The 27,719-nt window shown below is 40.5% G+C and overlaps 1 protein-coding gene and 1 non-coding gene across 2 annotated transcripts in view; one reads left to right on the top strand and one right to left on the bottom strand.

Moving 5' to 3' along the window:
- PKD2 (polycystin 2, transient receptor potential cation channel) overlaps positions 1-27,719 on the bottom strand; it is a 75,695-nt gene that overhangs the window by 28,999 nt on the left and 18,977 nt on the right. Inside the window, exons 3-7 of the mRNA XM_003924159.4 lie at positions 16,641-16,774; positions 14,541-14,791; positions 10,138-10,362; positions 6,450-6,678; positions 1,388-1,555 (exon numbers count right to left, since the gene is read on the bottom strand). Of these exons, the coding sequence (XP_003924208.2) occupies positions 1,388-1,555; positions 6,450-6,678; positions 10,138-10,362; positions 14,541-14,791; positions 16,641-16,774 (1,007 nt within the window). The remainder of the gene's footprint in view (positions 1-1,387; positions 1,556-6,449; positions 6,679-10,137; positions 10,363-14,540; positions 14,792-16,640; positions 16,775-27,719) is intronic.
- LOC120363833 (small nucleolar RNA U13) lies at positions 19,347-19,450 on the top strand. The gene has a single exon (XR_005579266.1). It is a non-coding gene; the product is annotated as a small nucleolar RNA U13 (small nucleolar RNA).

Genomic DNA, 27,719 nt, shown 5'->3' with positions numbered 1-27,719 from the left:
GTTTTGCCATGTTGCCCAGGCTGGTCTCAAACTCCTGGGCTCAAGGGACCCGCCCACCTTGGCCTCCCAAAGTGCTGGGATTACAGGCATGAGCCACTGTGCCTGGCCCAAATCTATGCCTTTCGATAAACCTCAGGCCTTCTAGATGTGAATACCAATTCAGCAAAGTACATAACTGGTAAGTACCTTCTGGAATAGTGCTGTTCAAGAGGACATTTTGTGATGATGGAAATGTTGTATATTTCCATTGTCCTAGAGAGTAGCCACATATAGCCATTGAACACTTAACATGTGGCCAGTAGGATCAAGGAACTGGATTTTTTTCTTGTATTTAACCTTAATGAATTTAAATTTGAATTTACCTAGGCACATGTGGCTAGCAGTTGCTGTCTGGACAGAACATCAGTGCCTGTGCTGCTGATAGCATGGCAGCTGCTACCAGAGAATTACTGAAATTTCCTGCATCTCCAGAATTGAAGCTCATTGTATATGAAATGTCATAACCTTTCATACACATGGAAATGAACATTATGTCTTGGGACAATAAAAGAAATGAGTGAGCAAGGAACTATTTGGAAGAGATGTCTGTTCCAAGCTTAATTCTATGTAAAGCTTCCCTTCCAGTCTTCACCTGGAAAAGGGGCGATCCCATTCAGCGAGAATTTCCGAGTGCAGTACTTCTCCCCTTCCCTCCACCTGATCCTTCCCTCTCTTTCTCTGAGGTCCTTTTCCTTCACCTGTTCATCCCATATCAGGTAAAACTCAGAGCTGCCTCTGTATCAGAGCAGCCTGGGGCCCCAGGCCTAGCTAACACAATGAAAGGCCTCTTACCACATTTGTTAAACAAAACCCATAGGGACTTATCTTACCTCAGTTCAGATAGCAGGTGAAGTATATCACTGACAATGAGAGGAATGACCATATGAGTCTCAAGAGTTTCCTTTACATGTAAAATATGAGGGCTGGCATGGTGGTTCATGCCTATAATCCCAGCACTTTGGGAGGCGGAGGTGAGAGGATTACTTGAACCCAGGAGTTCAAAACCAGCCTGGGCAACATAGTGAGGCCTTGTATCGACAAAAAAAAATTTAAAATTAACTGGGTATGGTGGCACATGCCTGTAGTCCCAGTGACTTCAGAGGATGAGGTGGGAGGATCGCTTGAGCCTGGGAAGTCAAGGTTGCAATGAGCTGTAATCATGCCACTGCACTCTAGCCTAGGGGACAGAGTGTGATCCTGTCTCAAAACAAAGTAAATATGGAGCAGCTTTGGCTAGTCGCTTGAATTTCAAATTCAACTACTTCAAAATTTTGTGGAACTCATAATTTTTTTTTAAAAAAAGAAAATGTCATTTAAAATGTAGAACATGAAATTTATTATAAATTACCTTAATCCAGACAAAAAATACTGTGACGGCAGCTACATCGTTGAACTGTATTTGCCAATATGCCAGATGCTCAAAGTTGGGGAAAGTATTTTGATCTTCCAGAAACTGTAGTAGCACCTCCACATTTGATGTTCTGTAAATGTTAATTCCTATAGCTACCACTGATAACTGGAAGGTGAAAGATTAACATTTTATTACAGTATTTCAGAAATATAACACTTATCTTAAGATGACTAGCATGTTTTTCTTCACCAATGTAGAAAATTATAGGGCTCACCATTATACTTACCCAATAACATTCTTAAAAGTTACTCACTCAAATGGAAAGTGTTAAGCCCTGCCATAAAATAAATAAAACAATACATTGCTTGCATTTCCTTACTTTGGAATAGAAATCCAATGAAGGCATGCATGCATGTGTGCACATATGCATGTACTACACACACGTTCATGCATACACAGGAGAGGTCACACTACAACAGACTCAAACTCAAAGAGGAATGCTTTCTGTTTTCACTGCCACCTTCATTTTAATCACTTTCCACTCTCTTGCTTTCTTGCTTTAATCTTTCTGTTTTTATTTGCGAATTTTAAAATTTAAAATATTCTAGTTTATCTTCATTCTTCAATTGCCAGCCATTCTTTGCTCTGTTCAACAAAAATACAGCAGATGTCTATGTATACAGCACTGTGTGAGGGGCTAAGAGGAATAAACAGAAGTAAACTGCATAAATCCTGCCCTCCAGACACATTCTGGTTCAAGAGCAGATAAGCACATAAAATTAACTACTACTACTAAAGTAACAACTTCTAAAGTAGTTAAAAAAAAAACTACTAAAGTAACTACTAAAGAATTGGTATCACACAACATAAGGTGAAGAGGGGCACAAGATATCCTAAAAAGGCATGCCCATGAGAACAAAGAATGAGCTTGGGCTAGAAAGACGGTGGGAATGATGAACAGAGTGCTCAAGAAGGCCTGCAGTGGGAACAGAGGAGCCAAGGGCTTCTGTCTTGCTCATTTCTGTTCCTGAACTCATGACCCTACAACTTTCCACATATGCTTTGGTTCTAGGCTTTACAACCAGATCCAAGGGGACACCAGCCCCTTCTTTGCATCCATCACCACTAAATGTAGACAGTAGTAGGGGTTAGTCATAACAACCTGGCCCCACGGCAGGGTCTGAATCTGCAGCAGGTGGGCTGCGGCAGGTGCTGTGACCTTTGCTGTCCATTCTCTCTTCTTAGGAATGATGGCCAGAGACCACTTCATTAGCCCTTCCTTCCTGAGCTGGCCATCCAGGACATGGTCCCATGTGATTCTCATAGCAAAGACCAGGCAGGCTGCTGATCACAGCTAAAAAGCCAATCTCACCATCTTTATTTTCTTATCTGTAAAGGATTTGCAGAGCCAATCTTGTATTTTTGTGTTGTTGGTGAGAATGATGAACAAAGAGGGCTCAAGAAGGCCTACATGGGAATATGTGAGCCAAAGGCTTCTCCTGAGATGAGGAGCTCATCTCAGCTAATCCATGTAGAAAAGCATTTAGGTTGATGGACTGGATCCTGCAGTAAACTCTTTACCCAACTCTCAGTAGGTATAATTTGTTATGCAGTCCAGTTGTTTTTACTCTGCACAGGACAAATGTTCATAAAATTATGAAGAAGATGGTCATTTATATAACACCAATGTCATAATATGCTAAATTTCTTTGAAACCATTCCTTCCAAATAGGGAATGAGGGAAAAGAGGCAAGAGATTTTGTGAGCATTCGCACCGGTATGTCACTCCTGAGTTTTCTGTGGGACTCTCATCCCTATCAACATAAGAACTTTCTCTCCATTCCAGAAAATTAGGAGGGCAGAGATTTGCATTATTTTGTTCGTTCCTATATCCCCAGTGCCTAGAACAGTGCCAAGTACATAGTATGTGCTCAGAAAATATTCACTGAAGAAATGATATAGTCATTTTACCCTATAAAACCTAGCGAGCAGTCAACAAATTATTTGAGTTTAAATTCCTTAATTGTCTTCTTTTTTCAAGTAATTCTGCTGGTTTTGAAAGACTACTGCTCAGGACAAATGACTTGACTGATGCGGCCTGTGTACTTCAGAATGTATGTGGGAAAAACAAAAAAGGAAAATAAAACAATTTCAAAGTGATTTCAAGATGTCATTCTATTTATATTTAGAATATAACTCCTTTTCAGGTTTTGGGCAAACATAAGCAAATTTTGGCTAGATGAAACAAAAAGCATTGGCCCTTTTCACTGTTTTGAAGGTCCAGTGAAGCACAGGGTGTGTCTGGCGGGTGAGCAGAAAGCATGCCCTCACTTCGATACTTGGTCAGCAAATGTTTCGAAGGACAAGAAGAATTCCAGTAGCCCTTCCTTGTTCTTTACAGACAAAAAGCACACTGTCTGAATTGTTGTCTGGCAGTACTAAGAGTTGTTTTAAAGAAAACTGAAAAAGCACAGTAAACCGAGTTTTCAAAGAAATGCTTGCACAATGCTGTGGCTGCTGCACCAAAGAAACAATTTCCATGATATCATCAGCCTTTTTTCCTATTGGTCTCCAAAGCGAGTACAGAGCAATTCACTGGGGTGTGGGAATAAAATGTTACAACTTCTAGGTAGGTGGTAAGAAAGCGCTGGAGTTCTATTTATATTAATTTTTATTCCAATCTTTAGTATTCTATGCATGTGTATGCTTTACGGATGTACCTGTTACACCAATATATACACACGATTTACAAATAAAGATAATACAGTAGGATGTGTAGTCAAAGCTTTCACTTATAGGTGTGTACATTCAAAAAGGGTGAATACCACTGACTAGTCTTTTGTTGATACTGAGTTCTTTAGTTAAAAAATGAAAAGAAAGTCTGTTCTTAATTGGCATATCATACTTGCCTTTTTACCATTGTTTCAATGGCCTAAGTATAAATAAATGTATGTAAGCCAGGAGGAAGGGTTTGCACCCTTAGAGTTCCAAACAATGATTGTATTCTGGAATAATTTGCAACGTATATGGCTTGTACTCTGCCATCACTCCAAACAGAATTATTCGGAAAAATTATTTCCAGTATTATTGTCTCTCCTGTTTCCTTACATGTGGAAATTCTTGTGCGACTCTCTTGATCATGAATACATTGAAAATTTGGGGATCAAGGGTTTTTATCTTGATTTGTGTGATGTTATATGGCCACCATAACAGATGGGAGGCACTTCTAACTGTATCACGGCCTGATGGGGTCAACACTGTCTATTCTATAGGAATTTTTACTTTGAGTAAAAACTCTCGCTAAAGGGCACATGTCCATGGTTTGAGAAGCAGTGGCAGAGCAGTAAAGAGAGTTAGTATGAGGAACAAATGAGCTTCTGTACCCTGAAAAGCACCCAGAGCTGCCTAATGCAGTAGCTTCTAAAGTGTTAGCCATTATTATTATTACTATTACAATTATTGCTGCTAATACTGTTATTGCCATGCAATATGTGGCCATGCAGTTCTTTTTTATGCCTTAAGGGTTCTTTCACTTACATATGAATAATATATTTTCTGTATTCATCCAATTCCATATTTCTAATTCTATTAATAATTCTAGGGGGGAATGGTTTCATAATGACCTGATATAAATGCTTCATATAGGCCAAATGAATTTTTAGGATTGGGATGAGAGAAAGAATAATTCTTATGAGGAGGGCTAACAGAAGAGAGAATGCTAATAGGGTAGTGCATCACTTACTGAGATTTCAGAAGGTAATGGCTATCATATGACACTGGGAAGGACAGACAGAGAATAATCCTGGTACACCTATGCCAAGCAAAGCTTTTAAGCATCTAACAATTAAGCACGTTGTCATATGCTTAAATGTAAAATTGGACTTAGCAAAAGGTTACCTATTATTGCTGAAGGGAGAAAAGTTTGTAAAAATTCCTTTTTACACTGAGGCCATTAGAAGGAAGTGACTGATGCTTAATTAAGTGATTCAGATGAAGGGAAAACATCTTGAACAAATCTTAGACGTTATAATCGAGTCAAGGACAGACACAGAATCTATGTGGTGTTATGGTCTTGATTATGACTCTGCCTTTGATTTATTTTATTTTATTTTTTTAGAGACGGTGTCTCAGTATGTTGCCCAGGCTGGTAACAAACTCCTGACCTCAAGTGATCCTCCCACATCAGTTCCCTAAAGTGCTGGGATTATAGGTATGAGGCACTGTACATGGCCTGCCTTTGATTTCTTGTACCTCATACAGAAAACACTGATGAATATAACTTATATTTTGTACTCTGTAGACTGCAAAAAAATTCTAAAGTGCAGAAAGTTTTCTCTGCCACCTAAAATATTTTCAGGATAATTTTCTTTTTGAGGCAAGGTCTCACTCTGTCACCCAGGCTGGAGTGTAGTGGTGCATTCATAGCTCACTGCAGCCTCAACCTCCTGGGTTCAAATGATCCTCCCACTTCAGCCTCTGGAATAGCTGAGACTACAAGTGTGTGCCACCATGCTTGACTAATTAAAAACAATTTTTTTTTTTTTTTCTAGAGACAGGTCTCACTATGTTGCCCTGGCTGGTGTCAAACTCCTGGGCTTAAGTGATCCTCTTGCCTTGGCCTACCAAAGTGCTGGGATTACAGGTGTGAGCTACCATACCTGGCCAACCAGTTTTTTTCTTGCTGTAACTACGCATGTGCAGGAAAATATAAATTGATTTTTACTAGCAGTTGAAGAAAAATATCATTAGTGAAAAAACAAAGAAAAAACCTTTTCTCCTACACTCTTCATATGGCATACTAAAGCCAAATATGAATTACTGAGATATTCTTGTTATTAGTGTGGTTGAGAGCTTACTGTAAATACCTCTCCACTTCATACTCAGAAAGCTTACTCATGCAAAATAAGAAAATAATTAGTAACAGAAGTTGATATAATTGAGGGGGACTTTTAGATTCTTTTTTGAGAATATCGAGATCCACAACATTGAGGATATCAAAGACTCTAGTTAACACATTTGTAGAACATTATAGGAAATTTGGTGTTGTTCTCAAACCTACCACAATGATCACAACATCCAGACAATTCCAGAAACTCCTGAAATAGTGTAGTTTGTGAATGCGAATTTCCAATATCTCTTCCACCACATAGTAAAGGATAAAGAAACAAAAGATAATCTCACAGGCTGCCAGGAAGAAATCAAAAGTTGTGACATATCGGATCAGCTTTAAAGGCTGAAATTGCCAAGATGGAATCACACCGCCTGTTGCTGGGAATTCAACCAATAACCTGCATGGCAATAAGAACAATGAAAACAATAACAACAGCAACACATGAATATAGTCAGGAAAGGATGTCCATCTATTCTATTCGTGCATTACAAGGTAATAAAACTGTTACCATGAGTCCCCGCAAACTAGTGGCAAAACATTTTTACTACAGCTAATAATTCCATACTTGTAGAATTTGGTGTCATCAAAGTAATAAGACTTCCTGAGGTCTTTCCATCCCAAAGCAGTACTTCCTGCTCAGTCTTCCATCTACTTTTCTATATTTATACTGCTCAAAAATGCCATATACTTTTAATGTAAAAGTAAATCAACACACAAGCTTTTCTAGGACTTCTGTTATTATTTTTTTTAAGAGATAGGTACTCACTTTGTTGCCCAGGCTGGAGTGCAGTGTTGGCTGCAATCATAGCTCATTGCTGCCTCAGATTCCAGGGCTCAAGGGATTCTCCTGCCTTAGCCTTCCCAGTAGCTGGGACTACAAGTGTACAGCACCATGCCCAACTAATTTTTTTTTTTTTCAGAGACTGAGTCTTGCCCTGTTGCTCAGGCTGGTCTCAAACTCCTGGGCTCAAATGATCCTCCAACCTCAGCCTTTCAAAGAGCTGGAATTATAGGAGTGAGCCACTGTGGCTGGCCCTAGGACTTCTAGTAAATTCAAGTCCTTCTACTAGGCAACAGGAAGAATATAAAGAAATATAAGCCATCCACTCAAAACACGTGTGATCTGGTTGAGAGGTAGGATGTATTTTGTACATATATAAAGATAGGAACTGTCTCTCTCATTCATTCATTTAGTAACACCTAAATAGCATCAAATAGTTTGCCCTCCAGGACTTTTCTCTCTTCTTCCCAGAGCCTTGTAGTTAAATAGGTGGGTACTCAATAAATGTCTGATTGTCTAAAACAGTTATATACACTGTTTTAAATTCATATTGATGTCTCTGATCTTTACTGCTTTACCATAACTGGACTGAGGATTTTTTTTCTTGTCAAATTCCCATTTTGTAGGTCTCACACTGAGAAAGTTGGGTGATTCAGTTAATGGTACAGACTCCTTATCTAACTAGAAAGAGAATCTCTAGCTGCATGTTTAAAAGCCCTTTAGTCAGCTATTAGCCATCATTATCTCTGCCATTACAGGACGGGTAGCCGCACCTGGAACTTGAGCATCTAGGATGCTTGTGTGAGCAATAATCAAGTAAAAACAGGGACTATGGTAAATAAGAACTGGTCAGAGAAGTGTGAAAATTTTCCTTCCTTTGCATTGTCAATTCTCCTGTTCTTTCTTTCCTACTTGACGTGTTGGAGAGTAGGGGTGAGAACCAAAAACTCAGAAGAGAACGTTGAAGCCAAAGGCTTTGTATGTGACAGGTCATTGGGAACTCAAAAGTGAAGGAAGTGGCCTTCATGTGTCAAGTCATTTCTCTGGCCCATTCTGGCCCTACAGTGCTCACCACTTCCAGAAACTTAGAAAAACAGTATAGAGAAATGAAGCACTTGTCTTAACAACGTTCATAAGGGAGGAAGCAAAAGAAATACTCAAGACCTTCTATCAACAGAATTTGCTAAAATATCAGAGTTGCCTCTGTTTTTATTCTCTTCCTTTTATCTTCACTGCAATAATTAGAAAAAACTCAATAATAACTGCAATAGATTCTCATTCATTTCTAATGACAACTACTACTGGACTACTGCTTGAGTATTTCTTCTTTCTTTTTTTCTTTTTGGCCAATTGTGAGCAAGGACAGGTTGAGTATTTCTAACCTGAAAATCTGAAACATAAAATGCTTCAAAATCTCAAACTTTCTGAGCACCGATATGACAGCACAAGTGGAAAATTCCACAGCTGACTTCATGTGACAGGTCATTGTCAACATGCAGGCCCACAACAGTTTGTTCAACATCCTTAAGGGAAAAATGAAATTACCTTCGACTACGTACATTATATTTCACTTACAAAATATAAATGAATTTTGTGTTTAGACTTGGGTCCAATTCCCAAGATATCTTATTCAAGGTTATCTGATATGGAGACATTCCAAAACCTGAAAAAAAAAAAATCTAAAATCTCAAACATTCTGGTCTTAAGCATTTTGGATAAGGGATACTCAACCTGTAATTGATTTAATGTGGTAATATTTCCTGCAAAAGTTGTTAAATATAAGGACTGGGACAACTCAGCATGCCATGTAGAGAACTGAGCTTAGCCTCAAGAATGATGACAAAGACTGTTATGAGAATAAACCCTTCTTATATTGTGTGTAAATATACATGCAAGTAATCCATGCCAGTGATGTTTGGGTGTTGCTGACATGCTTACCAGGAAGATTAAAGTGAGTGAACTCTGACTTTCTCTTGCTCTGGTTTTTCTTTCTTTCTTTTTTTTTTTTGAGATGGAATTTCATTCTTGTTGCCCAGGCTGGAGTGCAACAGTGCGATCTCACCTTGCTGCAACCTCCACCACCTGGGTTCAAGTGGTTCTCCTAGCTCAGCCTCCTGAGTAGCTGGGATTACAGGCACCCACCACTATGCCTGACTAATTTTTGGTAGTTTTAGTAGAGACGGGGTTTCATCATGTTGGCCAGGCTGGTCTTGATCTCCTGACCTCAGGTGATCTAGCCACCTTAGTCTCCCAAAGTACTAAGGCTGAGTCACAGCGCCTGGCCTTTTCTTTCTTTTTAATAGTACTTATTACCTTCTAACATACTATATTTTTATTTCTATTGTTTATTCCTTAATGTCTATTCTCTATATCCTACTGGTTGGATGCAAGCTCTGCAGGGATCTTTGTTTTGTTCACTGATGTGTTCCAAGAGCCTAGAACAATGTCTAGCACATATTAAGTGTCTAGTAAATATTTGCAGAATAAACGAAGAGTCCCAGACAAGCCAGTGAAATCTGTTAGTTTCCTCACTATCTCCCAGAGGGGTCATAATGGCAACATCCCAGGATCTGTGGAAGGAACTTCATGTGTCTATGATAGCCCTATGCACTAGCAGGTTACTGGGTTTCCTACCGAGTATCCTATAAGAACTCAAATTACTGTGCTTGTGTGCTAATAGCAGAAGCTCATCTGAGAGTGAGAAACTCAAGGAAATGAGTCAAGATTTGACGGCCGGGGGACTTGGTGATGGAGCATGTAGCACTGACCATCCTTATAATGGGTAAGGACAGATATGAGAAAAACACAATACTTTTTCTGGAGAGGTTCCAGCATTGAGATGCACTTGGACCAGAGTTAAGTTTCCTTCCAACTTGTAATATTCTAGGTCCCAATTCCCTTCCTCAAATATCCTTTATCTCAGTAAGCCTTCAGTTTTTACCCCTCCCTTGCTATCTGTCTGGGTCCTTGGCATCCTCATTTAGCTAAGAGGCAAAGGATTTCTGGCCTATCCCCAGAATAAGATGTACGTATAACTACACAGAAACAGGAGGGATGCAGGCCCTCGGTACACACCTGACCACACAGAACAGGTTAATGTTGGCATTGTACACTGAGAAGTCAATAAAAGTTGCCCTGGTTCCTCGGTCCAGCCAGACGTTTTTCTTGAGGCTAGCAACTTGTGCAGCTGTTTCCTCTCTTGTTCTTGACAAATCCAGGTAGTAGCCAGCTCCACTGTAAGTTGCAATGATTCCCCAGTGGCTACTACCATTCAAGTCTTTTTCACTTGTGTAGATCCAACTGATTAAAAACAAAAGCAAAAGACGAACGGTTAAAAATCAGTGGCACACTTGTAGCATTATAAGGACAGTTGGTTCCTTGTAAAATAAAGTATGTTTTAAGGCCTATCAAGCTGGGTACTGTGCCTGACCTGGCACTTCATAAGTGTTTTCTTAGTTAATTCTCATACTGTTATTAGCCTCATTTTAACAATGAGTGTTAGTGAGGTCAATGTAGTCCCAAAGCTTCTGAGGGTAGACCAAAAGCTTAGGAACCAACACCAGGGCTGTCTGTCCCTAGAGCCTCTGCTCAGTTTATATGGCTGCTTTCTCTGGGTAACTGTGCTCAGGGACTTGAGGTCTCCAGAGAAAATTACAGCCAAAAGAGGAACAAGTTCATCCAGTGGCACGATCAGCAACTGTACTCCACACAGCATTTGGGAATTTTATTAATAAATATCCAGAGGATCTCTTAGAAAACAGATGCTTCTTTGGCACTAAAAGAATATAAAGGTCCTTTCCCTCCAAAATTTATAACAAGTAGGGAGATAAGAGTTGTAATTAAACAAGTCAAATACAAGGTGGATAATTAGAAGAAGCAAAAGAATAAAGAAATTAGGCTGGCTGATCAGAGGAAAGCTATCCTTATTTGAAGATACGGCAATGGAGGGATGGATTAGAAAAGACTTTGGGAAGAAGCTTTGTTGGACCTGAGCTGTGAAGGGTGAGTAGGATCTGGACTTACACAGGTGAATGGTGATATGATTTGGCTGTAGTCCCCACCCAAATCTCATCTTGAATTGTAACTCACAATTCCCACATTTTGTGAGAGAAACCTGGTAGGAGGTAATTGAATCACGGGGGCACATTTTTCCCCATGCTAATCTCATGATAATGAGTAAGTCTCATGAAATCTGATGGTTTTATAAGGGGGAGTTTCCCTGCACAAGCTCTCTCTCTTTGCCTGCTGCCATCCATGTAAGATGAGACTTGTTCCTCCTTGCCTTCTGTCATGATTATGAGGCCTCCCCAGCCATGCGGAACTTTAAGACTGTTAAACCTCTTTCTCTGGTAAATTGCCCAGTCTTGGGTATGTCTTTATCAGCAGTTTGAGAACAGTTTAATACAAATGGGAAGGGCATTTGCAACTGTGAGCCATTGCTAAGAAGACATATAAGCAGCTCAGCAAGTAGTTTAGTTTGGCTCCTATATGATAAAGAACGGTGGTCTGTGGTCAGCTTGTGAAGGGCAAACAAGAAGGAGTGAGGATGCCTCTATGCCGAGTCCTTCCAGTGAATCACTGAACCTGGGGGTGGTCTTAGGGACCCCTGACACAGCTCCATTAGCAACGTCTGCAATAACCAAGAGGTAATGAGGCCTGAATTCACTCAATGAAGGTGGGAAGGGAAAGGAAGGCGTGAGAGAGTGTCACCGCAGTGACTGCCAGCAGAACTCGGCAATTGATTTGGAAGTTGGGGCAAGGAGGAAACATGGCTCAATAACGACTCTGGAGTCTCTTTTAAGGCAAGAGGAAGATGGCAGTGCTATTAAAAGGAAGAGCAGATCCATACGAAAATGATGAGTTTAGTTTGGGGCATATTGAATCACAAGAGCTGTGGGACATCCAGGTGAACAGAGATGTGTCTTGTATCACTAGAATGCAAGCTCCGTGAAAACAGAATGTTTGCTTCTGTTTCCTGCTGCTTTGTTTCTCTAGCATCAAGGGCACTGCTAGAAGAGGGGGGACTTCTAGCAATGGGGGCATGCTTGGCACATCGTTAAAGAAATGATAAGTCACCAAACAAAGATGCTAGTGGAAGCCATCCGAATATCAAGGGAAAGAAAATCAAGAACGAAAAGATGGACACATGAATATAGAACCTGGGAATAAGAGACAAGAAGTGAGAGAAAGGGGTTTCAGAGTTAAAAGAACCCAAAGTGTAGAGTCCTTCATGGAAGTCAAAAGAATGAGCAGTCAACACTGCCACTTTTAGCAGACAGGATGAAAGGAATAAAGACTGAAATTTGTTCAGTGGATTTGCTAACTAGAGGTCCCTGGTAGCTTCCAGGTGAAATGTCAAAAGCAAGAACCTAAGCTTTAAGAGGTGAATCGAGGGTAAGGAAATGGAAGTGGAAAATGAATCCTATTCTTCCAAGAAGTTTGGAGTTGAAAGAAAGAAGAAATGGGAGAGACTTAAGAATGTAAAATAATAAAGGGATGGTTTAGATATGACAGGAAAGGTCCCCTTTGGCAATCCACCGTGGAGTGGAAATCCCTCATTCATGTGTGCAAACAACACATATTTATTAGGATCTTTATATACGAAGCATTGTTCAAGCTTTTGAGAATACAGCAGTCAACAAAATAAAATCAGGAAGCTTGAACACTTCTGGGGAGCTGAGGGCATCAAGAAGCCACTCTAACAACATAATTAATATGGAAGATAAATTAATATGGAAGAGGGTTAGTAGATGAAACGTGGGTTTTGGGGTCAGGCTGCTTAAATCTTGGCTATATTCCATTTGCTAGCTGTGACTTTGGGCAAGTGAGCCCCAGTTTTTTAATCTATAAAATGGAGATGATACCTATTTTAGAGTTGTTTTGTGAAGGCAGATGAGATAATGTGTTAAATAACTTCTTAAATCATGTCTGGCACAGAGTAGTGGCTGTATAGATGTATCTTATTAATGATGTGAGATAAATAAAATATTGTAAAGGGTACCATAGATGATGGCATGCTTATGCTTTGTAGGAACTACAAAAAGGCACATTAGAAAACAAAATAAAGCTGGGCATGGTGACATGTTCCCATAGTCCCAGCTACCTGGGAGGCTGAGGCTGGAGGATTTCTTGTGCCCAGAAGTTTGAAGCCAGCCTGGGCAACATCATGAGACTCCATCTCTAATAAATTTTTTTTAAAAAAGTGAAATCACTATCATAACTTGGATGATAATGTCATTTGAGATTTTTTTAGTCCTTTTCTTCTAAAGCTCTGCATTTTTACTAAATTTGTTTCTTTTTCTTTGAGAGAGTCTTGCTCTGTTGCCCAGGCTAGAGTGCAGCGGTGAGATATCATATCACTGCAACTTCTACCTCTTGTGTTCAAGTGATTCTCCTGCCTCAGCCTTCTGAGTAGCTGGGACTACAGACACATGCCACCACACCCAGCTAATTTTTGTATTTTTAGTAGAGACAGGGTTCCAACATGTTGGCCAGGCTGGTCTTGAATTCCTGACCTCAAGTGATCCGCCCCCCTTGGCCTTCCAAAGTGCTGGGATTACAGGCATGAGAAACTGTGCCCAACCTGAATTTTTACTAGATTTATTTCTTATAAGTCCTGGTATAAAATAGAGTATACAACGGATGGTACATGAAGAATATACTAACTGTAAAGGTGATGGCCGATTGCATAGTAACAAATGTGGATTCTGGGCAACTCGGTTTCCAAGAAACAAACCTAGATGAACCGACATAATTAGCTGAGCAAAGCTTAGAGGATCACTCTGACCAGTGACATACCCAGGGACAGCAATTCCAAAAGGCCCACCTTGAAACAGCCTGGGAGGTCTTTTCATTTCTTTATAAAACTATAATACTTCTAAAATAGTAAGTGCCCTCCGTTAATAGACAAGATGTTTAAGTGTTTAAGTATGGGTACTAAAGTGCACAAAAAGCCCTGTAAATATGCACATGCACAAATATATACATAAAATCTCAAACATTTGAGAAAAATGGGCTTTAAACCCAACAGAAAACTGTCTCATAAGCTTACATATTAAATAACTGCATTCTGAACAAATACCTGGTTTGTAAGATCCATTAAAAAAGAGTTCCTGTACCAGAAAACATACTGTTAAATAACCTAGTGGATGATGTTACTGGACCTATAAAACCAGGGCCCAGGGCGTCTTAAATGAAATTTTCAAAGGCTCAGATAATTAACTTTTTGTGGGTCATACAGTCAATGATTTAGTCTTTTGAAAAATAGCATGTAGAAACTGAAAGGGGGTTAAAAAGTAGTGAAAACTTGAGAAGTCAATGGTCACATTGGCCAAGGTTTAAATATAAGCACTGAAGAGTCATTGAACTTCTTTTCACCTTGGTGAAGGTGTCAGGGAATGAATGAATGAATGAATGATGGTGGGAGGTCAAAAATGAATGAGTGAATATCACCAAGTGGCAATGACTCAGACACTTACGCGGTTCCATTTCGGGGCCCGAAGGGAGCCCTATCTTCACTACTGACAGAGTAGACATCATAGCACTCTTTAATTTCATCTCTCAAGTCCTGGGGGATGGAGCAGGATCCGTTTCTGACTCGGAGTTGCCGTATGCGTGGTACCCCTAACAGCAGGTTCTCGTAGAAGATGAAACTTCGGTTGTCAGCTTCAGTATGGTTGCTGGGCTGCATTTTCCAGTACAGTCCATCCAATAAGGAGCCTTCCGTAAACTAAAAGCAAAGGAAACATCTTTGAAAAAGTTCTAAGCTCAGCAGCTGTCTTGCTCCTGTCTGGAACGTTTGCATAACCAAGCATTTAGCAACTCTATGAAAACAGCAGAGTGATAAGAATGAATTTTATTGTTAGAGAGATTTGGGATAGCATGTTGCTCCATCACTTGTTAGCTATGAGGCCTTGAGCTGGGTCCTCTGAACCAAGGTTCCTGAATCTGGAAAACCTATCTTTTGTGTAGTCACTACACCTGGCACAGGGTGGGTACTTAATACGTGGCAGCTCTGATTTTTGTTCTTGGACAAAGGTGGGGTCATGATTAACTTCACTTTCCCTTATTAAAGTAGTATTCCACATAATCATGGTTCTAAACTTGTTTAGAGAAAAAGGCTATAGTTTTGATTACCAGCCTGGCATCTGGTGGTCCTTTTATCTGTCTGGACTGTTTTGCTGTATGGTAAACTCTCAATCCCTCCTTGTCCCTTTGGAGACTGGAATTTATCACAAAGAAATGTGTATAGGAGAGTCTCTTGTTAGTTTGTACAGCCAACTATGCCTGCAGGGAAGACAGACCTGTTTCTCAGTGTGCTATCATTATCAGATGATCAACAGAGATGGACTGATTTGCCCTACTCAGGTGGTGAAAGATTCATATTATACAAGTGTGACTTTGGATGCCAAGTACTTTTATATATGAATAGGTTCCTGGGATCCAGTTGTCTCTATCCTTAAAATCAACAGCTCTGACCCCAGGGTTTAGTAAGAATTTTAGAAATGATCTCCCCAAGGAGAAATAATCATTTCCTTTTCAATTTCCCTTCCAATTTTCTTAGATTCCAAGCCCCTTATCCCTCAGATCAGCTATAATATTTTTCCTGTGATATCACTCATTGCTTACACTGTTATGTTAGAATTTGTGACAATTTGGGAAGGGGCTGGGTTGGGTTGAACTTCACAACAGCAGACTTTTGTTTGTTTAAAGGTTTTTATTGAATTTTTTTTTTTTTTGAGACAGGGTCTTACACTGTTGCCCAGGCTGGAATGCGATAGCATGGTCATGGCTCACTGCAGCCTTGACCTCAAGCAATTGCTCAAGTGAATTCTCCCACCTCAGCCTCCTGAGTAGCTGGGACTACAGGTGCGTGCCACCATACCCTGATAATTCTTTAATTTTTTTTTGTAGAGACAAAGTCTTACTATGCTGTGCCCAAGCTGGTTTCGAAATCCTGGGCTCAAGCAATCCTTCTGCCTTGGCCTCCCAAAGTGTTGGAATTACAGACGTGAGCCACCAAGCCCTACCAACAGCAAACCTCTGAAAGAATGTGCTTACTTTGTATCAAGCACTGCTCCAGGAACTGGGGATACACACCATCACCAACAGAGACAAAACATGAAAGGCGAAGCAAGGCAGAAGCACACTGCCCTCATTGGCCTTACATTCTAGGAGATTCTCAACAAATATTCATTGAATCTTGAATCATGGAATGAATTATAAACTAGGACCAAGAAGTAGCTGTCAGGCTAGAAAAAAAATCAATCTTTCTTGTTCCCTAGCCATGTGACCGTATGCATTTAAGCATCCTGAATCTCACTTTCCTCATTAACAAACTAGGGCGTACTCTTAGTACTTACCTTATAAAGTTACTATGGAAATTAAATAAGGTAAGGTATAAAACACTCAGCACAGTGCAAGGCACAGGCAAAGTTCTCAATCAATGTTAGTTTATCCCCTTTGAGAGCAGGAAGAGCAACTTCTAATAACTCACCATAACTTACGTCTCACACTGATGAAGCCAAATGAACAATTTTCTGTGATAAAGAGGTACTTTCAAAGTTATTTGCAAATACCTTCCAGAAGTCTTCCATTGAAGACAGAGTTTTAAAGTTAGTTTTCTCCGTTTTGGACACGGGGGTGTCTAGGAAGAGCTGTGACATCATCCGGGTATAGTAGTACACATTAGAACTCATCATGCCATAGGTCACTGGAACACAGAAAGATCCAAATGAACTCCGCAAGGGAACAGGCACTCATTTACACACCAGCAGCCTTCACAAAGGGATTGTTCCTGGTAGATAAACATTTAGGACAAATATCCACACAGGGTCTTCTCTCACCCTTGCCTTCCTTCTGCCTATCATTCTTCTAGGATATATCCCTGTATCTCTGGCTTATAAAAGAAATATATAATATTAATACTGGCTTATGTGAAACAAAATTGGCTTACTATTGAGTATCAAAGTAAGATCACAAATGTTTACTTGACATTTGGGACTTCCAATCTGCCTACTCAATTTCATCTTCCACCACCTCTCGGCTCAGACCCTCCAGGCCAGTGTGGCTGATCTACACAGGCCCCAGCCTATCTACGCTGGGCTCCCCACCCTCTGGCTGGGCACACTGCATACTTCCCTGCAGTAACACGGGCAAGTCATTGTTTGTTTCCTTCAGAACAATTCTCCATTCTTCTCTGTCCTGTTATGTTCCTTGAGGCTTATATTAACTGTACTAGAATCCTTTGCCCTTTGGGGAGACAGAGGCCAGAGTTTGTCCCCCCGACCCCTATTCTCTATTCCCTCACCACCTGGATGCAATTTGGCAGTAGAGACTCTAACCTTGGCCAAAGGCACTGAGGGAATCCCTTTCCTCACAGCCACACTGGGTTCACACTGTGCCACTCCCTCCCCCAATCCTCTCAAGCCTGGAGGTGGTAACATTTTTTTAGTGCATGACTTCCCCTTGCTGGTTCTCTTACCGCCACATCTCTATAATTAGTCCCTTCATTAAACTTTCCTTAATCACCACTTGAGCTCATCATCTCTTTCTTCTAGGAGGCTGATCGACGCAGACATATCTGCTTCCCACCTACAAATCAAATCTTGAATGGAACCCATTGAACTACATCCCTGCCATGGACATTTACTGATTATACTGAATTGTCTTGGAAGGAGACGGACGATCATTTACAAGCTTAGTAGACCAAAGGAGATCAGGGTTTGACTCCTGGCTATGCTCCTTACTTGCTATGTGACCTGTGCAAGTTCCTTAAACTTTATGAGCTTCAGTTTTCTCTTTGGTAAGATGGGGATAACCAACTATCCCATGGATTTTTTTGGTGTGTAAATAAAAATAACTAAATTTTATCTAGTACGGTGGCTGGCACTTAACCAATGTTTAATAATGGTGGCTCTTCCTCCTTAACTGGATTGCTATAACGCATCTATTATAAATTTCGGCACTTTACCAAGTACTGTCTCATTCTGGACTTTAATCATTGCAGGTATAATATGTTATAATTCCTAAACTTAGCTGATAAAAAGTTTCAAGGGGAAAGAAACATGTTTTATACTTTTTAAAAACCTCAGTTCTGAATACCCCTGTGATTAATACTTACCTGAACCTATAATAATTTTCAGGGATCATATTCAAACCTATAGAAGTCATCTTGGGATTAAGGGCTATTTAGTAAATCTCTCCTTCACACAGCCCTCTTCTCCCTACTCCCCAACATTTTTTTTTTTTTGAGATGGAGTTTTACTGTTGTCACCCAGGCTGGAGTGCAATGGAGCAATCTCAGCTCACTGGGTTCAAGCACTTCTCCCACCTCAGCCTTTCCAGTAGCTGGGATTACAAGCATGTGCTACCACACCTAGCTAATTTTGTATTTTTAGTAGAGACAGGGTTTCACCATCTTGGTCAGTCTGGTCTTGAACTCCTGACCTCAGGTGACACACTTGCCTCAGCTTTCCGAAGTGCTGGGATTACGGGCATGAGTCACGATGCCTGGCCCCTCTTCCCCTTTCAAGCATCATAGGAAATTAAGATTATTTAAGAAGAGGGGTAGGTAATAATGATCCAAACACAAGTGTGTTTGGGAGTTCATCTCAAGCAATCAAATAAGCAGTAAATACACATAATACACACAACTTCTATACTGTATCTAGAGACATATGAATAATTTCCAGTCCCCTGGGTTTGGTTCCCTCACCTGTCATCCTATGACCTAATGTAATTAGGACAAGAACAGGCCTCTTCGGAGGTTATATGACTTGTTACCTCTCAGAATTGTCTTGGGGCTGAGATAAAAGTTTAGAATTCTAATCCATTTATATTTATGGAACAATATATTGGGCATGAAGATGAACAAGATGTGATCTCTGCATTCAAGATGAGTTTGTAGTGTCTCTTGGGAGCATGCTGCCTAGCCAACTCCCACAAAGGATGGACAGGGGTACAGTGCCCTCCGCAAAGGCCTTCTGTGAGTCTACAGTCAATCGAGGAGAGAAAGAACATGACACAGGAGCAAGCAGCGAAGGCTGCTCAGAGCCAACCAAACGATTAAGTTGATTACTTACAAATTAACTCGGAATTCGAATGTACTTTGTATTGACTGATTAGTAGACTGTTGTAGAGTTTTTAATCTGCGGGTTTATTGTGGTTGTTACTGTTAAAAAGGAATTTTGATAAATTATTACATATTGTTTATAAACATGGCATAAGTATATATGTGTGTAGATACAAGTATCTTAGCTACTGAATTGAAAAGTTATCTCTTGATCCTTTTGCAGTTCATGAGCGTGATGATTGGGTGATCACACGTTTGTGTGACATGTGCCACCCTTGAATCTTGTTACGACGTCGGCACATTACCCGTCTGACCTGAACTTGGAGGATCTATTTAACTTCTTTGTTGGTGGTGTGTTAATAAATATAATCATCATGCGTTAAAAAAAAAAAAGAAAAGAAAAGTTATCTCTTTAGTTTTCTTGAGCGCTCATAATCCAGTATTGATTTTTGCTTTTGAAATTCTCAGGATCTGTATTGGCTTTAATGGCTTCACCAAAGGGCAAGCAACAGATTCCCATGGTTATGTAGCACCATCTGCTGGACAGACAGGCAAACAATGCCTTCTAGCTTCGAGGGGATGATCATTAACTTTTTTTTTTTTTTTTTTTTGAGACAAGGTCTGGCTCTGCGGCCAAGGCTGGAGTGCAGTGGCACCATCTCAGCTCACTGCAGCCTCTATCTCCTGGGCTCAAGTCATCCTCCCACCTCAACTTCCCGAGTAGCTGGGACTACAGGCATGCACCACCATGCCCAGCTAATTTTTTAATTTTTTGTAGAGATGGGGTTTCACCATACTGCCCAGGCTGGTCTCAAACTTGTGAACTCAAGAGATCCTCCCTGCTTCACATCCCAAAGTGCTGGGATTGAGTCATGAGCCACCGCACCCAGCCTGTAACAGATATTTAATCAGAAAACATTAATTCAGTCCCTCTCCTGTGCCAGGCCCCAGGCAAGTCCATGGCACACCTGAGTGACAGCTCTTCAAACTATGATGGTCAGCTACACCATGAGGCCATGCACGTGGCAGCTTAAAGACCCCTGAATTTGGAGTCATAAAGATACGGGTTTGAGTTTCGGCTTGCCTCCATCCTGAACATTTGCCTCTGTTCATGATTGTGGGTCTTTCGTCTTGAGATCCTGGACAACTATTTAATCTTCTCAGCCTGCTTTTGGAATCTAGAAAGTGAGAATAATACCGAGGGCTTTTGTAAAGTTCAAATGGAGAAATATATGTGAAGACATCTGCACACTGTAAAATGCGATGGAAATATAAAACAGTTAACATCGCTTCTCCTTTAAGTCCCTGAAGGGGAACTAGAGAAAGCCCACTTGGAAGGTGGCATTCACTCTCTACATGAAATGAATTTTGAAGAAAAATTTACCACATCAAACAGATAACCTTAAATGAGGACCAGAAAGGAGACAAGAGTATTAAAATATATCTAAGGTAAAGGACAAATACATCTGCACATATGTACACATCTTTCTTCTGCTATTTAATCCTTGTCTTAACCTCTGAATTTCTGTATTCCCTAAAATAAGCTAGAACAAAATATGGTAAAACATAGTATTGGCCGGGTATAATGGCTCACACTTGTAATCCCAGCACTTTGGGAGGCCGAGATGGGCAGATCGCTTGAGCCCAGGAATTTGGGACCAGGTTGGGAAAAAGGGTGACCCTATCTCTACAAAAGATTAACAGGGTATGGTGGGGTGCATGTGTCATCCCAGCTACTCTGGAGCTGAGGTGGGAGGATCACTTGAGCCTAGGAAATGGAAGCTGTAGTGAGCTGAGATAGTACCACGGAACTCCAGCCTGGGTGATAAGAGTGAGACCCTGTCTCAAAAAAAAAAAAAAAAAAAAAAGAAAGAAACTATAACCAAACAACCAGCATGTGAACTAACAAAAGTTACCTTAAAAACATGGCATATCATTTCAAAATAGCAACAAATACTATTTTATTCTTAATAATATTGAAAAATATAGGTTCAAATATTAAAAACAAAGAGTATTACAGAATAGTATATATTATGTAAATTCCAAATCACTAGGATAAAAAAGCAAAGAAAAAATTTTCCATCTAACAAAAGAAAAAAATGAAAATTAACAGGAAAATATAAAATAATAGAAATTTGACAAAAAAGCAAGAAATGTGAATGGTTTAGACTCTTACTAAATGACAAACTTTTAAATATTGGTTAAAAGATAAAAATGCATCTCTAGAATTGACATAAGAAACCCACTCAGAGTTAAAAATCAATGAATGAGAAAACATATCAGGGACGAAATATTTTTTGAAAGGTTTTAGTGGTATTATAATCATCTGACAGAGGACATTACTCAGTTTGATCACATGGTTATTTTACATTGGTAAAAGATACTATACATGATGATTTAACTGAAATGAATTCTTATGTATTGAATAACAGAACATCAAAACACATAGAGCAAAACCTGTTAGTAATAAAAGAATCACCAAAACTACAATGGTAGTTGGAAACTTAAAACCCTGTATCTTTCAATCTTTGACAGAGAAAGCAGACAAAAATTACTTAGGAATATTAAGAGTGTGAATTAAATACATGACTTAACATATATAGATCCATTAAGAAATTTTTTCCCTCTCTTAATAACTCTTGGGCCAAAGAACAGAGATGCCATAAAAACATAACTGTACTAGATATGAAGACAGCAGAACCAAGATGCCGTAGCTACAGTATTCCAGGTCATCTGCCACAAGAGGAAGCCACCACTTCACATAGGAAACCTAACTGCTTTGCTAGCTGTGTATCTTATCGTATCCTCACGATGCAGGGATGCAGTGGAAATAAAATAAAAACAAACATTTGAAGGGACTCTATAAACCAAAAGCAGTACACAATATGATCTCTGACTTATAGTGGAGTTACGTCTTGATAAACCCATTGTAAATTGAAAATATCGTAAGTTGAAAATGCATTTAATATACCCAACCTCTGAATGAACAACACAGCTTGGCCTAGCCTACCTTAAACATGTTTAGAACACTTACATTAGGCTAGTTGGGCAAAATTATCTGGCAATACAGTACACTGTAGACTACTGGTCGCTTACCCTCATGATCAGATGGCTGACCTGGAGCTGTGGCTCCATCTCTAGAGTATGGAAAAGATCAAAGGCTCTCTAGAGCCTGGGAAAAGACCAAAATTCAAAATTGAAAGTATGGTTTCTATAGAATGTGTATCACTTTCATGTCACCATAAAGTTGAAAAATTGTAAGTTGAACCATCGTAAGTTGGAGACCATCAGTATATAAATGCAAAGCACTATATAAAAATCAAGGAATTATTAAGCTTGAACTGATTATGTGGGTATATTACAGGAAATTCAGTGTGTTAGTAAATGAGAAGTGCTAGTGAACAAGAAAACAGAAACAGGTAACGTTGTGAACATTTCATCAGACTCTCTAGGTGTGGGCACTGAGAGGTGCGCGGCTACATCTCAACCCTGCGAGGGCGGTGAACTCATGAGCTGGTCTGATTGGACAATCCTGTATGAAGAGGTGGGCCTGAGTGGCAGCACAACTGAGAGGAGGTGGCTGGTTCGGGTGGGCACCAATAAAGCTTCTCTCCAGATCTGGCTCTTGAGCTGATTTTGAAGGATGAGAAGGAATTAGAATGACAGAAAGGGAATAGTGTACATCGAAGCTTTTTGAGATCACAAGTGGTTTGATGTGGTTGAAGAACCAGATGTTGATAGGGAGTGGCAGTTCTGAAGAAGTAAGCGAAGATCACTTAATAAAATGCCAGCCTATTATGTTATTTTAAAGTTTATCTTGAGGGTGAGACAGCATGTCAAATGGAAGAGTGACCCCAGCACTTCGGGAGGGCATTTCAGAAGGATCACTTGAGCCCAGGAGTTCAAGAACAGCCTGGGCAACAAAATGAGACCTCATTTCTACAAAAAATAAATAAAAATAAGCTGGTGGTATGTGTCTGTGGTCCCAGCAACACGGGAGGCTGAGGCAGGAGGATCTCTTGAGCCCTCGAGCTGCAGTGAGCTGTGTTCATGCCACTGCATTCCAGCCTGGGTGACAGAGTGAGACTCTGTCTTAAATAAATACATAAATAAATGTTAGAGTGACTTGTATTAATCTGGTTCCAGAAACAGCAGTGCTTGGAAATTCTAAAAAGTCCAGACACAGGGAGAGTAGCTTCCATCCAATCTGTGGTTCATATTTGGAGTCATCTTAAAATTTAAAGTAATCTTATCACTCTCATACTTAAACCATGGCTTCCTACTGTAAATCCCTCACCAAGGCCCACCAGAACTACAGGTCTTACCACTGGTCACCTTTCCATCTTCCTCTGATGATCTGCTCTCCAGGAACTGGCTTCACTTGGTTTCTGAGTGTTTCTGGAATGATGTGAGTGTTTGCCTGCCTCAGAGCCTTCATTCATACAATTCCCTCTTCCTCTGACTCTCTCTCATTCTTGGTTCAGGCTTCAGAGAGGCCTTCCGTGTAGGGAAATCCCTTTCCGCAATCATCTCCTTTCGTATCACTTACCACATTTAAAGACAGGGCCTAAATCTGTTTTTAATTAAATTACTAAACAACTTAATGAATGAATAAGTCAGGAAAGAGATGATAAGGATTAAAATAGGGACAAGAGTGATACAGGAAAGAAGATTCTAGAGCCTCTGAAGAGGCAGACTGATCACAGAAGACTAGGAGGGGAAGCATCTAGGAAGACACACAGGATTCAAGAGAGCTAGAGAGCATGGCTGGACGGATGGGTGGGAGATGACTTCAGGCTGGGGCATGTTACCAATGAGAGGCCTGTGAGACATCCCATTGCAGATGTCCAGCAGAAGCTGGTGCCAGGTTCAGAGCTCATGAGTGGGATGTGGGAGTCACTGGCATGCAAGTACTAATTGAAGCATTGTCTGTGGAAAAGATGACCCAGAGGGCCAGGTATAGTGGTTCACACCTGTAATCCCAGCACTTTGGGAGGCTGAGGCAGGCAGATCACAAGGTCAGGAGTTTGAGACCAGCCTGACCAACATGGTGAAACCTTGTCTCTACTAAAAATATAAAAATTAGCCGGGCATGGTGGAGTACGCCTGTAATCCCACCTACTCAGGAGGCCAAGGCAGGAGAATTGCTTGGACCCAAGAGGTAGAGGTTGTAGTGTGCCAAGATCATGCCACGGCACTCCAGCCTGGGCAACGACAGAGTGAGACTCTGTCTCAAAAAAAAAAAAAAAAAAGACCTAGAGATCATCCCAGGCCTAATCAGAGAACATACTGTGTAAACATGCTTCAGAAAGAAGAAAGAAAAGCAAGTGAATACAGCAAGGAGGAACACAGGAAGAAAGGGAGTTATCAAGGCCAAAGAGGGAAGTCCTGGAATGCCAAACACCACTGGACCAAATGGGCAGGAAGAGGCTGAAAAGAACCATCCCCAGTGATCGTGGTAAGGGCCTTTTAGGAGGCAGAAGTGAGACTGCAGAATCAGTGAGAGAGTTTGTGAAATAATTCAGTCACTAAAAACCCCAAATCTTTTAATCCAGATTTGGTTAAAATTTCAAAGAAAATTTTAAGTAACAATTGTAAAATGGTGAGGAAAAATCTTTAAGGGGTAAAGACTGTTGACACAAGTGCTTTTGAGAATGCTAGTATTGGCTAGTATTATTCTGTTTTCACAGTGAGAGAAAGATGTGTAATATTTACATACAGATAATCTTGGACATATGATGGTTCAACTTACCGATTTTTTGACTTAAAATGGTGCAAAAGTGATAAGCATTCAGTAGAAACTGTACGTGAAATTTTGAATTTTGATCTTTTCCCAGGCTAGTGATAGGCAGTTTGATGCTCTTGCAATGCTAAGCAGTGGCAGTAAGCTCAGCCACGCGATCGCAAGGATAAAAGAACCAATACTCTACAGTGTACTGTGTTGCCAGTATTTTTGGATACCATGTCTTATGTTTTCACAACCCATTTTGGTCACATGTAAAGTACATCTATACATCTTCTATTTCTTATCATTTTAAAACTGAGTTTTTGTCCAGTCAATTTATCAGAAAGGATGAGGAGTCCTCCAGCCATAGTCGAAGGCTTAATAGTTACTTCTCATGGATTGCAAACTGTTATCTTAAGACTGAAACTGTTTGTTGTGAAAAGATATGTGGGGAGCTATCAGGACGTTTTTCACTGGAAATGGAATTAGCTTGCAGCTGCTGTGAGATTAACTAACTGACCTTTACTTCACTAATCTTGTTATCAACTTGATCTTCATGGATTCTCTGGCAAATTAGGAAAACTATATTTAGACTAGTATCCTTGCAAGATTTTTAAAAGTAAAATAAAATATTGCTTTCTTCTTTAGAATATAAGGCAAAGAAAGTTTCCTTCTTTCAGAGATAAATAAATGGAAATTCATAGATTTCTTCGGGCTCTTCCTGTCCTAGTACATATCACGTTGTACTATGATTTTGTTGTTCATTTCTCCATTTTCATTATTACTTTGGATACTAATGAGTTTAAAGTTAAATACTTTCTGTATTAGTCCATTTTCACACTGCTATAAAGAACTCCCTGAGAATGGGTAATTTATAAAGGAAAGAGGTTTAATTGACTCACAGTTCTGAATGGCTAGGGAGACCTCAGGAAACCTAAATTGTGGAGGAAGCCAAGGGAGAAGCAAGTATCTTCTTCACAAGGTACCAGGGCAGAGAGGGAGAAGAGGGAAGTGAAAGACACTTACCAAACAACTAGATCTCATGAGAACTCTCTCACTATCATGCAAACAGCATGGGGGAAACTGCCCCCATGATCCAGTCCCCTCACATCAGGTCCCTCCCTTGACACATGGGAATTACAATTGGAGATGAGACTGAGGTGGAGACATAGAGCCAAGCCATAACACTCTCCCCCTGGTCCCTCCCAAATCTCATGTCCTTCTCACATTTCAAAACCAAATATGCCTTCCCAACAGTTCCCCAATGTCTTAATTCTTTCCAGCATTAACTCAGAAGTCCAAGTCCAAAGTCTCATCTGAAACAAGTGAAGTCCCTTCTGCCTATAAGCCTGTAAAATCAGAAGCAAGTTAGTTATTTCCAAGATACAGTGGGGGTCCAGGCACCCAAATGTTCCCATTCCAAATGGGAGAAACTGGCCAAAACAAAGGGGTCTGAAACACATTCAAGTCTGAAACTCCGCAGGGCATTCATTAAATCTTAAAGATCCAGAATCTCCTTTAATTGCCTGTCTCACATCCAGGGCATGCTAATGCGAGGGGTGGGCTCTCATGGTCCTGGACAGCTCCACCTCTGGCGATGCAGGGTACAGCCCCTGCAGCTGCTTTCACAGGCTGGCATTGAGTGTCTGCGGCTTTTCTAAGCACAGAATGCAATCTGTTGGTGGATCTACCATTCTGGGGTCTGGAAAATGGTGGTCATTTTCTCATAGCTCCATGAGGCAGTGCCCCAGTAAGGACTTTGTGTGGGAGTTCCAACCCCACATTTCCCCTCTGCATTGCCCTAGTAGGGGTTCTCCATGAAGGCTCTGCCCCTGCAGCAGACTTCTGCCTGGACATCAAGGTGTTTCCAAACATCCTCTGAAATCTGGGTGGAGGCTCCCAAAGCTCAACTCTTGTCTTCTGTGCACCCACAGGTCAAACACCACATGGAAGCTGCCAATGCTTGGAACTTGCACCCTCTGAAGCAATGGCCTGAGCTGTACCTTGGTTCCTTTTAGCCACAGCTGGTGCCGGAGTGACTGGAACACAGGGTGCCATGTCCCAAGGCTGCAAAGAGCAGTTGGGCCCACAAAACCATTTTTCCCTCTTAGGCCTCCAGGCCTATGATGCAAGGGTTGCCTTGAAGATTTTTGAAATGTCTTGGAGACATTTTCTCCATTGTCTTGGTGATTAACATTCAGCTCCTCATTACTTACACAAATTTCTGTAGCCAGCTTGAATTTCTCCACAGAAAATGGCTTTTTCTTTTCTACCACTTGGTCAGGCTGCAAACTCCCCAAACTTCTGTTGGACTCTGCTTCCCCTTTAAACATAAGTTCCAATTTTAAACCATCTCTTTGTAAGCACACATAACTGTATGCTTTCAGGAAAAGCCAGGTCACATCTTGAATGCTTTGTTGTTTAGAAATTTCCATTCCCAATTATTCTAAATCATCTCTCTCAAGTTCAAAATTCCACAGATCTCTAGGACAGGGCCAAAATGCTGCCAGTCTCTTTGCTAACACATAGCAAGAGTGATGTTTGCTCCAGTTCCCAGTAAGCTCCTCATCTCCATCTGAGACCACCTTAGCATGAACTTCATTATCCATATCACTATCAGTATATTGGTGAAAGTCATTCAACAAGTCTCTAGGAAGTTCCAAACTTTCCCACATCTTACTGTCTTCTTCTGAGCCCTCCAAACTGTTCCAACCCTGCCTGTCATCCAGTTCCAGAGTCGCTTCCATATTTTCAGGTTATCTTTATAGTTGTACGCCACTCCTGGTACCAAGTCTCTGTATTAGTCCATTTTCACACTGCTATAAAAAACTGCCTGAGACTGGGTAATTTATAGAGGAA

The sequence above is a fragment of the Saimiri boliviensis genome, chromosome 3 (genome assembly GCF_048565385.1).
Source record: "Saimiri boliviensis isolate mSaiBol1 chromosome 3, mSaiBol1.pri, whole genome shotgun sequence".
Taxonomy (NCBI): Eukaryota; Metazoa; Chordata; class Mammalia; order Primates; family Cebidae; genus Saimiri; species Saimiri boliviensis.
Note: the sequence above shows the minus strand (reverse complement) of the source record. Positions and strands in the feature narration are given on the sequence as shown.